Source organism: Euleptes europaea, chromosome 6 (genome assembly GCF_029931775.1).
Source record: "Euleptes europaea isolate rEulEur1 chromosome 6, rEulEur1.hap1, whole genome shotgun sequence".
Classification (NCBI taxonomy): domain Eukaryota; kingdom Metazoa; phylum Chordata; class Lepidosauria; order Squamata; family Sphaerodactylidae; genus Euleptes; species Euleptes europaea.
Window position 1 is genome coordinate 50,200,327 of NC_079317.1, and position 14,519 is coordinate 50,214,845.

At 39.7% G+C, this 14,519-nt stretch overlaps 1 protein-coding gene across 1 annotated transcript in view; it reads right to left on the reverse strand.

Annotated features, from left to right (window-relative positions):
- Positions 1-621: 621 nt before the first annotated feature.
- Positions 622-14,519, reverse strand: part of RMDN3 (regulator of microtubule dynamics 3) — a 42,026-nt gene continuing 28,128 nt past the window's right edge. Inside the window, exons 8-13 of the mRNA XM_056851162.1 lie at positions 11,485-11,560; positions 9,639-9,716; positions 7,336-7,434; positions 5,837-5,890; positions 3,871-3,951; positions 622-693 (exon numbers count right to left, since the gene is read on the reverse strand). Coding sequence (XP_056707140.1) covers positions 640-693; positions 3,871-3,951; positions 5,837-5,890; positions 7,336-7,434; positions 9,639-9,716; positions 11,485-11,560 — 442 coding nt within the window. The 3' untranslated portion in view covers positions 622-639. The remainder of the gene's footprint in view (positions 694-3,870; positions 3,952-5,836; positions 5,891-7,335; positions 7,435-9,638; positions 9,717-11,484; positions 11,561-14,519) is intronic.

Sequence of the window (14,519 nt, forward strand, 5' to 3'; positions counted from 1 at the left end):
AAGGTATAAATTGTCCCAATTTCTATTAAGTACAGTAGGTTTTACCATTTCACTCTCTGGTTTACATATACATTGAGGTGGACATTAGCCATAATGTCACACTTTATGCACATAGAACCAATTTGCTCAATTTATGGTAAAATGGAAAAAACAGGGCGTCATATACCCACTGATAAAAGAGTACAAAGAATCATTGCCATATTTTGTCAGTTATTTTCCTAGCATAATTTGTAATTATTTCTGAAAACAGAATTAATGTATGAAATGGCGTGCTGATCCCATCTCCTTATAGAAATTGTGCAATTAGTATTTCTTAGAACTCTCTGGCTGTTGAATATGCAAAAATCAAACAAGCACAAAAATCAGCTAATCAATGAGTAAATTCTGCTTTGAGAACTGTTAAGGAAAGGGATCTGATTAATACAGCAGTGAGAGACAGGCAGGATTACATATTCTTTGACCACGACTCTCTTGCCAGTATGAATATTTGAAGATGAAATGATAATGCTACAATGGGGCTCTTCTTTTTGGATTCTGCAGCTTGTTCTTGAAGCTCAGTCAGTGTAGTCACTGCAAAACCTTTTACACTGGCGCTTTCCCTGATCACGTATATTATATGGATGGGAACTTTGAACTTGATTAGGCTTCTGAAACTGCCTGCATTTCTTCAATTTCTTTGTTACTTTCTGCATCCTGGAGCAAAAGAAAAATGAAGTAAGTTCAAGACTAGCTGGTTCAAAGTAATTGCATTTGCAAAATTCTATGATCGTAACAAATCAGCATTCTTTTCTTCTGCCCTAAACGGGCACTGAACAAACCACTCCTCCTCAATTGATCTCAAACTGAAAGAAAGCGTTAACATTTATTTCCTCTGATCTTTCTCATTTATATACAAAGCACTGTGCTCAAATTTCTCAAAACAAAGGCTTGGATTCAATATCTTTGCTGCAAGCATGTTTCTCTCTGGGTGCTGTGGAAGCAATCCTCCGTTACAGAGCTTGCTCCCCCTCATGCTAGGCACTTCGGTTTGCACAATTACAGTGATTTCCAGCAAACCCAAGGTGCCAAGGGCAAGTTCTGCAAAACCCAGGTAGGAAAGTGCACAGAGCAAAGGTATAGGATCCAAACCAAAGCCCTTAAGTATTTTACCTGTCACAGCAGCTAGTGGTGATTCCAATAGCAACTGCTTCTCTGCCCATTCTTCTATCTGCATGACGGAAAAAGTGATTTTACAGCCCTCATTTTGCAAGACCTGAGCAAGGCTGTTAATGGCAGGATGTTTTGGAGGTCATCGATTGTAGGGTTGCCATAAGATGGAAGCCACCTGAGGGCACTTAACACACACACACTCTTGCAGAAGCAAATATTATATATATTTCAAAATGCTAGAAGTTAATTCTTCTCCTTGACCCCCAATTCGACTATATTCTTACAAATGTGATTCCTACAAGTATGATTTCCCCCCTAAAACACTTTAACAAAATTCTTCCTCCTAGCCAGATCTTTTAGTTTTTCAGAGCTGCCAAAATTGACAAAGCTAGACTTTGCTTGATTGCTGGCATTTCCTGTTCAAAGGCTGTAATTCTTTAGCTTGACATCTGCTTTCCCTAGAGTTTAGCAAGCAGCAGCCAAGTTGCCAGTACAGTACTACATTTCTCTCTGTAGGTGGCAGCAACGCTAGGTTTGCATAATATTAGATACTGGGCAGCCACCATTGCTTATTTCTAGGTTAAAGTGCAGCTGAATAGCTCTATCACAACAACTCATAAGATTTGTGGTTTGAGGATCCTTGTTTGTTTTAAAGACAAAACTGTATAGTACCATAAAACTGTGTGTGTGTGTAAAGTGCCGTCAAGTCGAGGGTAAAAATACCAGCTAAAGCATGGCAGAATGCATATGGAATGGACTTAACACAGATAATCTAGTGTGGAAAGAAATTACAGGAGACAGATAATAAGATTGGAGGATCCTAAAAATGGAGGGGCAAAGCAACAAGGAGCCACCACAAAACATGGGGGTGGAGGGGTTAACAAATGATTTCTTAACTTGCTAAAGAGGGAGAAGACAGTTCAAGGGAAGGCTCGAAGAGATGAAACCAAAGAAATCCCAGGGAAGGAGTGACAAGGACAGAGACAATAGTTTTAGCAACAGGCACAGATCAAAGAAGTAAATTTGGGAATGCTGAAGTAGACACTGGCTGGCACAGAAAGCACTTGAATAAAAGAAGAAAGGAAGAAGCCACAGGAACAATCCAGAAGTTGTATGTCTGAGAAATTGATCAGGCTGTCTAAGGTCTGAAGTGTGGAGGAGTTAGTTTTTATATGTTGATTTTCTCTGCCTTTTAAGGAGAATCAAACTGGCTTACGATCTCCTTCCCTTCCTCTCCTCACAACAGACTTATGATGTAGGCGGGACTGAGAGTTGAGAGAGAACCGTGACTAGCCCAAGGTCACCCAGCTGGCTTCACGTGTAGGAGTGGGGAAACCAACCCAATTCACTAGATTAGAGTCTGCCACTTATGTGGAAGAGTGGGGTATCAAACCCGGTTCTCTACATTAGAGTCTACCACTCTTAACCACTACACCATACTGGCTCCCAAGCTATTGGAACAGATTATCTCTTTAACATGGACTTAGGCAACTTGTGGGAAAGAGGTAGGGGAGAAGAGGGGAAATGGAACATATAATGTAACCATACAATAAAAGCAAACTTTAATTTCTCCAGCATTTTGTTTAATAAGCATGCACTGTAGTCCAGATTCTTGAACTGGAGTAGTAAAATTTCAGTGTTCTTTTAATAATGTTTAAATTGTTAGAATACAATTTAATTCTGCATGAAATATTCTAAATGACTTGAACTTAAGTTACCATTTTTTCACCCAAATTTACTTAATTGCTCACTGGTGTCTATGTGGATTTTGCAAAATTTATTGCTGAAAGATTATAGCAATATGCCATCACCACAGCAGCACACAAGGAACCCTGAAGAACAACATTTTTGAAGTTATATTGCTCCCTTCAAGGAGCCACCATTGCTCCAGGGTTATGGGAAGGGGAAACACATAGTCTCAGCTCTGCTGGAAGTCTGGAAGAGCTTCAAAACACCTGTAGTTCCTGCCGGCACAGAACTTACCAAACCCTAGGGAGGGTTTTGAATTTATACATTTTAATTTACTTTCTCTAGTAACATCAGTCTCTGTAGCATGTAACTTAACATTCTTCAAAAAAATTATTATCTATTCAGATGTAACAGGCTGAATGGTTAGGTTTTGTCTAGCAACTTTTAAAACGAAATTTCTGTCGATATAATTCTGCCGTAATGTTGACTGAGATCTTATTTTAAAGTGGCTTAAAAGTGGATTTAAAAAACTGTCCATTAAAGTTAAAATGGAGCATGGATTTGGTAGATTAGACCCAATGATCCATGAGCAGAAAGCGCAGACAATCATGAATCCACATCCCCCTCTGCCCAGCAGTCCTTTCCAAGCACGGGAAAGCTTATTCTCAGGGTCCTGGGACTGACAGCCATGCATGTCAGGAGATGACAGAGGGGAGAGGATAAAATCTCTACCCTCCCTCCTCCATCAGTGCTGACAGAAGGAGAGGAGGATGATTTCATCTCCTTCCCATTGCAGCATGCTGACCCATGTGTATATTTAGTCTACATGGGTCCTGTCATCCCCAAGAATAAACTTTCCATTGGTTGGGAAGGACTGCTGGGAGGAGAGAGATGCAGAAGCACCATGATCTCTGTGGATTGCCGGATGCAACCCAACAGGTCTACAGTTGCAGGCAAATGCTGTTAATTATAACACCACACAACGAAAGTGTAAGTAAATGAGATATGCACATTATCTGGCAAAAAACCTACCTCTTTTGTGATAATTGGCAGCTCGGAAGCCAGAGTCAACCAGTGAGCAGCTGCAGTGTTATTCCCCAGTTCACTGTAGCACTGTAAGAGAAAAAGGGCCAGATTAACACAAGAAAATAGTGAAAGTGTCATGGTGACTGAGTTATCACTCCATCAATGAAAAGTTACTTTTATCTTTCAGCAGTCTCATGTACACGTGAATAACATGTTAAATTTAAGGTCCCACATAGTTATTCCAACCTATGTGGTCACACTATTCCTAGAATTAAACCACACTGAAATGGCTCCTAAACAGCTACAGCTCTTTCTCTCTGAGTAAGTGAAACAGAGACTGTCCTGCTGTCTAGAAAGTATGAGTGGATGAACTATTGGTCTGCTCCTTTTGGGCCATCCAGCCCTGACCTGGATGGCCCAGGCTAGCCTGATCTCGTCAGATCTCAGAAGCTAAGCAGGGTCAGCCCTGGTTAGTATTTGGATGGGAGACCACCAAGGAATACCAGGGTTGCTGTGCAGAGGAAGGCACTGGCAAACCACCTCTGTTAGTCTCTTGCCATGAAAACCCCCAAAAAGGGGTCACCTTAAGTCGGCTGCGACTTGAAGGCACTTTACACACACACATTATTCACTTGCACCATATCAGCAATGACAACAGCTCCTTGGGTAATAGTTTATATGATGTGAAAACCAAATTTATTATTTTGTCCCAAAGCCATTAAATTGGAGGAAAAATAGGAACATGTGAATTGGAATAAACATAAATGCAAGATTTTGCGTGAGCCATGAGGACCAAACCTAGAGTTGAGGTTCATCTACAGATGGGAGATAAGTTCTACAACTCTTATCTCCCATCTACAGATGAACATCAACTCTAGTTTTAATCCTCAAGGAACTTTCAATCCATGTACAAGATGCAAAACCACTCATAGTATAGTTACGTGCAAAAATTGTGTTGGCTTTTCTAGTTTTCTATTACCATTCAGTTACGATAGAACATCAAGTAAAGTATTCAGTTAGTTTCATATTCTAATGAACTCCAGGCCAAGCATGGAACATTAAACTTGCACACTACTCACAATACAAATTAAATTCTTTGGGAATAGAGCAATTCCACAGGAAGCAAGTTCAGCTACACTCTATTTGGCCTCTCCTCAGGCTGCTGTAGCAAAAACCATGTAGAATGTAAATTGAGGTCACAAGAATGGTACATACAGGAATTTTAGCACATGGGAAATTATTACTCTATTTATGAAAACAAGCCTTTTGTGCAAGCCAGCTGTAAATACAAATGTCCCTCAACCTAAATTTCATCTATAATCTTACATACAAGAAAAAAACTATTTTACAGGTAACCAAAAGTACTTCAGGAGAAAATATTCAGGACTGCTACTTTCAACAGGAAAAAGTTTATAGTCGTTAATTTGATTAATTTGCTACCTGACCGTTTTTAAACTGGCTTGGCCTTGTTGTCCCCTCCTATTGTTGTTAAATTCACATCCCCATGGTAATCTTTGGTCAAAACGTATTTACATACATTTAAATTAGCCCATGTAAACAACTATAGCTCTTCCGGCAGAGATGGTAATAATATTGCCAGATCTGAACTAACATGCAAGCACTTGTTTGAGCAATTTGCATTTGACAGTTATCTTCTACCATGGGGCAGGGGTCATAACTCACTGGTACATCATATGCTTTGCAAGCAGAAGGTTCCACATCCTATTTCTGATATCTCCAATTCAACCCAGATCTTGCATTGCAGGGTTAGAAAATACCTTTGCCTGATATACTGGAGAATTGCTACTAGTTGATAGTACAAAATATTGGGCTAGATTGCTTTACTGATTGATTCAGTATTAGATAGCTTCATATGTTTGCACCAAGGACTCCAAGTATAAACACCCAATATATACAAACATAAATACTGCACGGAGTACATGATCTAGCAAATACACATCAACACACTTACCTTGGCAATGTATACCCTGCCTGCTTTTGAAAAACCAGCCCTCAGGTTTTCAGCCTACAAAGGCAGGAAAAGAGTTTAAACATTTAAAAAGATCTAGGCTGAATTATGCAAGACTGTATTAGATGCACAATAGAAAAGGACAGCATTATTCGTAAACTGAAAATTGGGGAGGAGGGGGACCTATTAAGCAGAGGAGAATTTCTGCTACATTTAAAAACAGTTTAAAATATAGGACTTTTGAATATGTTAATAAGTAACTTCTATGGTTCCATTGCCCTATTCCTTGTCTATCAGTGCATCTGTCATCCACAAAGCAGTAAGCAAATGCACCTAGGAAATTAGAAGCTAGAAGCAATAGCTTTTATAATCATAACTTGCAAATCAAATACATTTTAAAATAAAAATTTATGTAGTGAAGTTTCTGTTGAAATACTCTGTTAGAGCATAGTTGAAACAAATAGTTGCATACATTTAAATTAGCACAAGTAAACAAACCATAGCTCTTGAGAAAAACTGCCTAATATTTCAAAACATTTGTAACGGATAAGGTGACAGAACCTGGATTATCTGATATATTGTTAACATTTGGACTGTGTGCATTTTAAGAGATGCAACAAATAGTATTTTGCAGCAACATGTTATAAAAAATCAGTAATAAGAGCTGAGTCCTAAAGGGCCCTGCTTTTTACTTTTTTGTCAAAATAACTGATGTGTAAAATAAAATTATTTTCCAAGAACACTTCAGTTCTCTCTAGGCAGTTTCCCAGGTTCCAACTGACAGCATCACCTCACATAATGACCTCACATATGCTTGGGCCTTATTGTGGGATGGGGTTATAAGAGACAACTATATGCAAGTAGTCATCATCCCATGCGTCTGATGAAGCTCGTTGTTTGGGGCTTCATGATTTATTGTGGTCTGAACCTTTGTAGCTAACTACCACAGCACTTAACAGCCTGTGGTACAGAACTACTGTAATCATCATGCGACTATGTAATGTGCAAATTCATTTCAATTTTCAAGATTCACTATTTTGGCATGAAAAAGTCTAATTGTTTCCCTCTAGTTTAGCAGGCTCTATAGTGGTTTGAGAAGATTTGGGATTTGAGAAATTCAGGCCATAGAACCTCATGAGCTATTCAGCTGAGTTTGTGGTCTTGGCCAAATCACCATCTCTTAATCTAATCTTCATCACAGGATTGTAGAAAAACATTCCACAAGCAAGACAGAAACATAACAAACAAGAATAAAGTGCTGATTTCTTCAGTTTGTTACAGATGTAACACTGAGACAGTAAACAGTAATAGGCTCTTGGAATAAGTAACATGACAGATTTGTTTCTGGGATTACACAAAGGTCTGCTCTGTGACTCTCCACAATACATGTTTCACAGTTGCAAAATGTGTTTTTAAAATGCTTGCAGGTTGGAGTCAAAAGTAGGCCCTTGTTGAAAGATCACACTTGTCATTGGGGTGGACAAAGGGAAAGGTGGCAATACCTTTAAGAAATTTTGCAGTGCATCTTGGAGAGTGGCTGTAGGAGGTTCTTCATACAAAGCAGAAGCAGTTTTCCTTTCTAACCATCCCAAGTGAGAGACCTGCATAAGAACAGTGACATAAAAACTACTGAAACTCAGCAGCCAGCATCTATTGACCCAGATTTACATACACATTTAACTGCCCCAGCACTTCTCTTTAGGTGGTAGAGAAGCAGGCACCATGAATTTAAGGTAATGTGTGAAGCAGGAGCTCCAGATGGAGGTCTTTTTGCAGGATTCTTACTCCTCAGAACAGAAAGGGTATTAGGTAGTTATGACACTCCTTTTCCGAAAGCCCAGTGCACAAAGATTAACTTTTGATCCCAAATAACTGTTAGCTTAAATAACAGTATTCAAAAACATAAGGCTTGAGTGGTTGGAACTAGCTTTCTAAATAAGCCTTAGGAGCTATTGCCATTGGCTGTAATAAAACAAGTTAGAAGGCCTTAGCTTTCATATAAAGAGGTGGTCTTAATAAGTTTGGTCTGTATACTTCTGATACAGTGTTCCACCTATATACTTCTGACACAATATTCCATCTATATTCATATTTTACTCAGGAACCTGTGTGTACATGAAGCATCAGGGTGAATGCCACAATCTAATCTTTAGGCATGAGAAAGGCTTCATTTTACAAGAACACGGTCTTTCCATTAAAGAACAGTGAAAGTGCATACCAAAATGTTTGTATTTTATAAATGCTCAAAACAGAGCATGATGGCACTGCTTTCAATGTTTACCCAGCTGAGAAATATAACACACATGGAAAGCCTCTTCTAATACCTGCAGCAGTTTGTGGATAAGAAGCAGAAGAAAAACACATGCAAGGGATTACACATAGACACTGCAACCAGGAACCCTGGGATGCTCCAAAATATCCTTAAATCACATCCATGTGTTCGAGAGAACAGAGAACAACTGTTTTTACTAGAGTAGTACCATGGCAAAAGGGAAAGCATCAGTTAGTCTGCAACTAGTTATTTTCTTTCATGATCCCTCTGTGCCCATTTCCCTTGCCTGCATAATGACCAAACCATTAAATGGTAGAGAAAGTCGGCATATAAAAACAAACTCTTCTTCTTCTTCTAAATCAGGAGCTCAAATCTACCCAGGATCTTGGCTTTCCCATAACTTGGAAGAACTCCTTTCAGCTATGTATTTTATAAACAACATGCTATAAATTCAGCATGCACACGGCTGCGTTTATGCACACACAGTAGAGGAACAGCAAATAATGTAAAGCCATAAATAGCAAATTACAGGCTTTGCAAAGTTCTCTTACAATTCTAGCTAGTTTAATGCAAAAAAAAAATGCTTAAAATTTGCAAATTATGGTGTTTAATATATCATAAACCATACATTTACAAAATGAAAGATACACATATTTTTGGGTAATTGAAGCAACCAAAATCAGGCTTGAATCAGTTATATAACTAATCATAATGTGGGTAATATCTTAGAGAATATTTGCACCCTGCAAACACCACAGATCAAGGCAGCATCAAAGATATACAGCAACAGATACTATAAATCTCTGCAATCAGTACCTACATCAGAATCCTATCTTGAACTATTTGATGTACAGACCAAAATTAATCTTAAAGATGTACATTTTGCTTGTTATTTCAAGTTTTTCCTAACATATAGCAAAGAGCTGTTAGGAAAAACTGACCACCTAAAATTGTCATCTTTAAAACTGATCATCACACATTATTGATGAAGCCTTGCTTTGTCAGTTACTAATTACTGTTTAAAGTAATTTGCAGTGCTTTAAACTCTGCGATGGTACATATCTTTTTCGATCACTAAATGCTGTCAGTGTCTATTGTCAAACATGGATAAAGCACCATCGGTCAACAAGGTACTTCTATACAGCACCTCATTGCATGGTTCAAAGGCCCTAATATACTGTGTTCTTAACCCATAAGTTAACTTGTCACACACCAATGGTGAATTTGCATCATCAGTTGCCATAACAGAAGACTAGGAGGAAGAAGATGGATAGATTTCGCCTTTTAAATCTGGAATAATATGGCACAAGAGAATTGGGTGGCATTGCAGGCATTAACTGCATCCATCTGCAAACAGGCAAATGCATGACAGAACACTAGTGAGAATTCCTGAAGATTTTATCAGTTGCTAAATTTTCCATTAAGGAATCCAGATAGTTAATAATGGAACTACTCTAAAGCACATTATTTCCCATCTAGACAACAGAATTTGTATGATGTCTTATGGACAGCAGAAATAAGAAAATCATTTACCTGGTAACACCATCGGCCCAGGAGATAGAAAGATTTGGGGTCATCTGGTTTCAGAGCAATTGCTTGATCTATATGTTTCTAAAGAGATGTACAGCAAAGAGGCTAAAATCATTAAGCAAGTAAAATTTGTAAAGCAGAAGGCTATATTTTGAGAAAAACCTGTGATCCATCCATCACTATAATGCTAAGTCTCATTAGTAAGATTCTTACTTATTTAAGTGAAAAGTTATTGAAGGCTGATAATACAACACCTGCCAATACCATAATCTGCCCCAAAGGGTATATGCCCCCATTTCATTACTCTGCTACCCTCAAGTTGAATGTTAAAAGATCTTCTAAGGTGCAAAGAAGAAATTTTCCTTTTATACTCAAAAGTTGCAGCACATGCATACATTCACCAAGACAATGGCTGAAAGCTGCTTCTCACTGCATGATCCCACATCACTGAACAGTGAATGTAAACCAGTGACCACATGAAAGACACCAACTGTGTGAATCAGTTGAGGGAAGTCCCATGCAATGGCCAGCCCAAGTGGTGGCTTGATTACACATGCAAACAATCTCCAGGGGTGTGGAATCTCGTGGTGGGGAACCAGCACCTGAACTACTCTGAGTGCAAACAAATCCACAGAGATGTGGTGGACAACAGCTAAGGTCCAAACAAGACATTATGTCAGGCACAGGTCTGGCTAGGGTTCCCTCAACCCAATATGGGGGAACCGAAATTCCCAAAAGCACAGGAGCCTAATTCAGCTCAGAACGATGGCACAGGGAGAGGAGGGGATTCAGACTTCCTTGCTGCACCATATTGCCAAGCTGAAACAACCCTATTTGCCCCACTGTTAGGTTCCGCATGCACTGAATACTGCATATGGAGTCCCGCAGAGTGGCAAATAGGGTCCTCCTCAAGCCAGTTTGGCTCAGGAAAACTGCACAGAGAAGGAAGGCTTAATCTGCTTCCCTCCCACCCAGTACTATGGTGCCAAGCTGAATCCCTATCTGACTTTTAAGACATCTTGTGTAGTCTGAGCCTTATACTATAATTTATGCCCTTCATATCATGCTTGTAAATTTTCAGCAAAATCTACAGTATCCTATCTTTTGCCCTTGCAACAACAACCTTTTAAAATATACATAGTTCAGGTGGGAGACCTGAAAGGACTTGCAAGGGGAAGGGTTACATCATTTCCCCCTGTATCTCCCCCATTTCCTCTTTTGCTCCCTCAGCATCACTCACAGCTTGTCCCCTTTTCCTGCTTCCTTCTCACCCATCCACCAACCAATCTGCCCTCTCTCCCCAGTTTTCACCTTTCCCTCCCCCTGGCAGCCTCGTCCTGAGAAAAGTCTGGCCAAGTTGCAATAGCTGCATGAGTAGTGAGACGCCAGGCCCAGCTAGTCACTGGTGGTCACCACTTGGCCTGGCCCCAGTGAGTCCTCGTCCATCAGGGAAAATGTGAGGTGGGGACCTTTTTCTGGGTAGTTTTGCCTTGCCAGTCCATCCCTGCTCCTCCCAAATGACTTTGCTTTACCCAGGCTTGGAAGGCTATGCAATATTGTTGGGGTTATAAACCAATTCCCAAAATAGCCCCTGAGATCTTAGAACATAGTCTTGCACAGCTCAGTGGGCATTTTTTTCTCAAAGCTGCAGATGTCGTTTCTATTATTTTGGTGGATTTTAATTCCCTAATGAAATATTAGTACATTTCAAACTTTTCTGCAAACCTGGGGCAGCCTTCAGGTTGGTAAAGAAATCCCCCATCTGTCCCTGCCTCCATTTTGCAGATTTTTAAATCCATACTCTGTGGGCCAGTTCAGAACTAGATAAATGATAAGCAATCTTACATACCTTGAACACGTGCCCAGCTTGAATGCGTCTTTGTATACTTTCATGTTCTGAGTACTGACCACACAGAACAGCATACCTAGAAATTACAGAGCTAGACATTAGTTTACTTCTGATGGTATTCCCCATTAAGGGTGTACAGGCATTCCTCTTACATTTTTACTGAGAAATAAGAAAGTTAAACTAAATTTAATATTTTACCCAGAGTAACAGATGCTTCATATCCATTTTGTGGATATACAGTTGTAGCACTGTAGAAAATGAAACAAAAATGATGCAGTGCTAACAAGCAGGTTTCAGACTGACCTTTATTTTACCACAACTGCATTAAGAAAAAAGATTTCCAAAGACTTTCCTATACACAGCTTAACTTGGCTAATATGATTCAATATAAAGATGTAAGACATCTGAACACAGTTCAGTGTTTAGTTCTTGTGGACAGATTCAGCAGAAGGCTTTATTACTATGTACTTAATTATTTCTGGCAGTCATAGAAAGATGGATAATAGAATTCTTTTACTCCGAAAATAAGAAAATTCATTCTTGAATAGGTTTGCTAGCTAGAAAAATAACCCAGTTCTAACCATGTGTACTCAGACTAGAGATATGAAGACCCAGAAAAAATCTCAGAGGGAAAAACCTTTCTCTCCTCTCCCTCTCAACTTCTCCCCAAGGACTTTTTCAATTTTTCCAACAGAAAAACTGGGAACCTCCTATGAAATATTTATTTTTTTGAGTGAACCAAACCTGGTCTTTAAAAGCATTTCATTCATTCCAAATGTATAACATGAAAATGTCTGAGGAATTTCTTGAACAGAAAAATTGGGGAGTTTTGGGGAGCACTGAAAAAAACCTCTTATGAAAGGTGTGTTTTTCCCTGATGTTTCAGGCAAGAGGGAAGGAGGAGCAGGAGCTGCTGCAGCCCCGCCCCCCAACACCACAGTAACTGCGTCAGCCAGACTGGTGCAGCCAGCAGTGCTGTAGGACCAGTGTGTGTGGGGTGGTGGTGGTGGTGGGGATAATGGGAAGGAGAATTGACCAGAGATGCAATCCTATGTACACTGATTTCAGAGTAAATAGCATAGGACTGCACTTCACAAATAATATAGTGGCAGGGAAACAGTTTAAAGTTTGCAGGCAGATCCCAAAATCCAATACTGTAAACTATTTAAAACAGTAACCAAACCAATTTGTGACATTTTTCAAACCACAATGTTCATTAAACCAGGTAACAGGGAACAATATGAACCCCTATGGGACCTAGCCTCATCAATACCATGGGGCCAAGCTGCACTCCCGTAATACTACCTTCCGGACCTGGCTGGTCAGGTAGGAATGGAACTACCAAAGTAATGAAACCACCAAAGCACCCTCCCCAAGATTCCAACCCACCATGAGTCGATGGTATGGAAAACTACCAAAAAGTCCAGGAGAATCAACAGGGATGTACTCCCCCAGCAAAGATGATTAGTCAGGGCAACCAAGGCAGGTTCTTTCTCAGACCCAGGTCTGAATATTGATTGAAAATGGTCTAGAAATCCACTTCCTTCAAAACTGCCTGAAGCTGCATAGCCAGCACTTGTCCAGTAATGGAACATAATGATTTCACATGGAAACTGCATTTCTTGTAAGAAATCAACATCATTTCTTAAATTCTTATAGTCATTTGTTGGTAAGGAAGAATGGATGCTGGGTTGTAAAGTGAGGGAGACCCTGGGGTTTCCACTGAATTTCTGTTTTCTGTCATTTGTAGTTTGTAGTATATATGAATAATGATGGGATCTCCCATATATGGGGAAAAAGAAGGGTCTTAATAGTTGCAGGTCAGAGCAAATAGCCTGGAAGTTGTACTGTTCTTAGCAGATTCTAATTCAGCACACCCAAGAACTCTATAAATATATTACTGATGTGATGTTATTAGAACACCAGTAAAAATTAGTGTGATCTTTAAAAAAATACATCCATGCTTGTCCTGAAGCGAGGCATTATGAAATGATTCCAAGTAACACTATTCACCATAACTGTGTAAATCCTACCATTCTCAGGAGTCGGTACTTTCAGTTGCTAGTGCTGTTACAAGAAACATTTAACCAGCTTAACAGGAGCTTGCTCTTAATAGTAACTTTGGGGAGACAGGTATTAGTTCCAAGAACATGAAGTCTGCAATCCAGCAAGACACACTTGAGAAAAATGTAGTGAATTCAAAACTTAACATGCACACTATCAGGCTGTAACTTTCATTGTCTTACTTTCCCCCTATTGTAGAGGGGGCAGACAGAGCAGTCAGGAAGTACCAAGCTGTGTGGAAACTTGCACTCCCCTTGGAAGCAGTGCAGAAATTAAGAGAAAAGAAAATGAGCTAGCTTAATCCTGCTTGAGGAAATTGATATGGCACAACTCTCCCACCAGTTTAGCAGACATTCTCTATTTGGAAAATAAACGGGAAATTTTTCCAAGTTCCATTTGTTTTGATTCTCCCCTGTTGCTATCCCACAACTCAAAGCTGTAGATGGTGACCGCTTAGATCTTGGAATAATGCCATGTATCTCAAAACTGAACATATTCTCATGAACTTGGCCAGCTGAGAAAATAGAACCAGTCACCCAGGACTGTTAAGAGATTTTAAAAATACGTATAACACCCCCCCAGTGCACTCCTACCCAGACTGAAGGAGACATCCCAAAGCACAACTATACAGCTTGCTTATAGAAGTGTCCAGAAACAAAATGAGAACAATTTATTGCAGTGGTACTCTCTGCAGCTTGGTGAGAACCACATTCACAACTACTATCAACCAGAAAGCCATATGACTATTATCTACCCCTTGTACCTCCACATCAACACACATCTACACAATAATATAACTATTAATCTTAATATACTTATAGCTATAAAACAGGGTTGCACTTACCTCTAACGGTTGTTCATCGAGTTGTTGGGACTGCCCTCAGGCAGGTCTGCTGCGTAGAGATTCATTTTTACTCGCCTGGGGCACCCCTCCCCCTCAGAGCCATTGAAATGTGTTTTCCTGCTCAAAC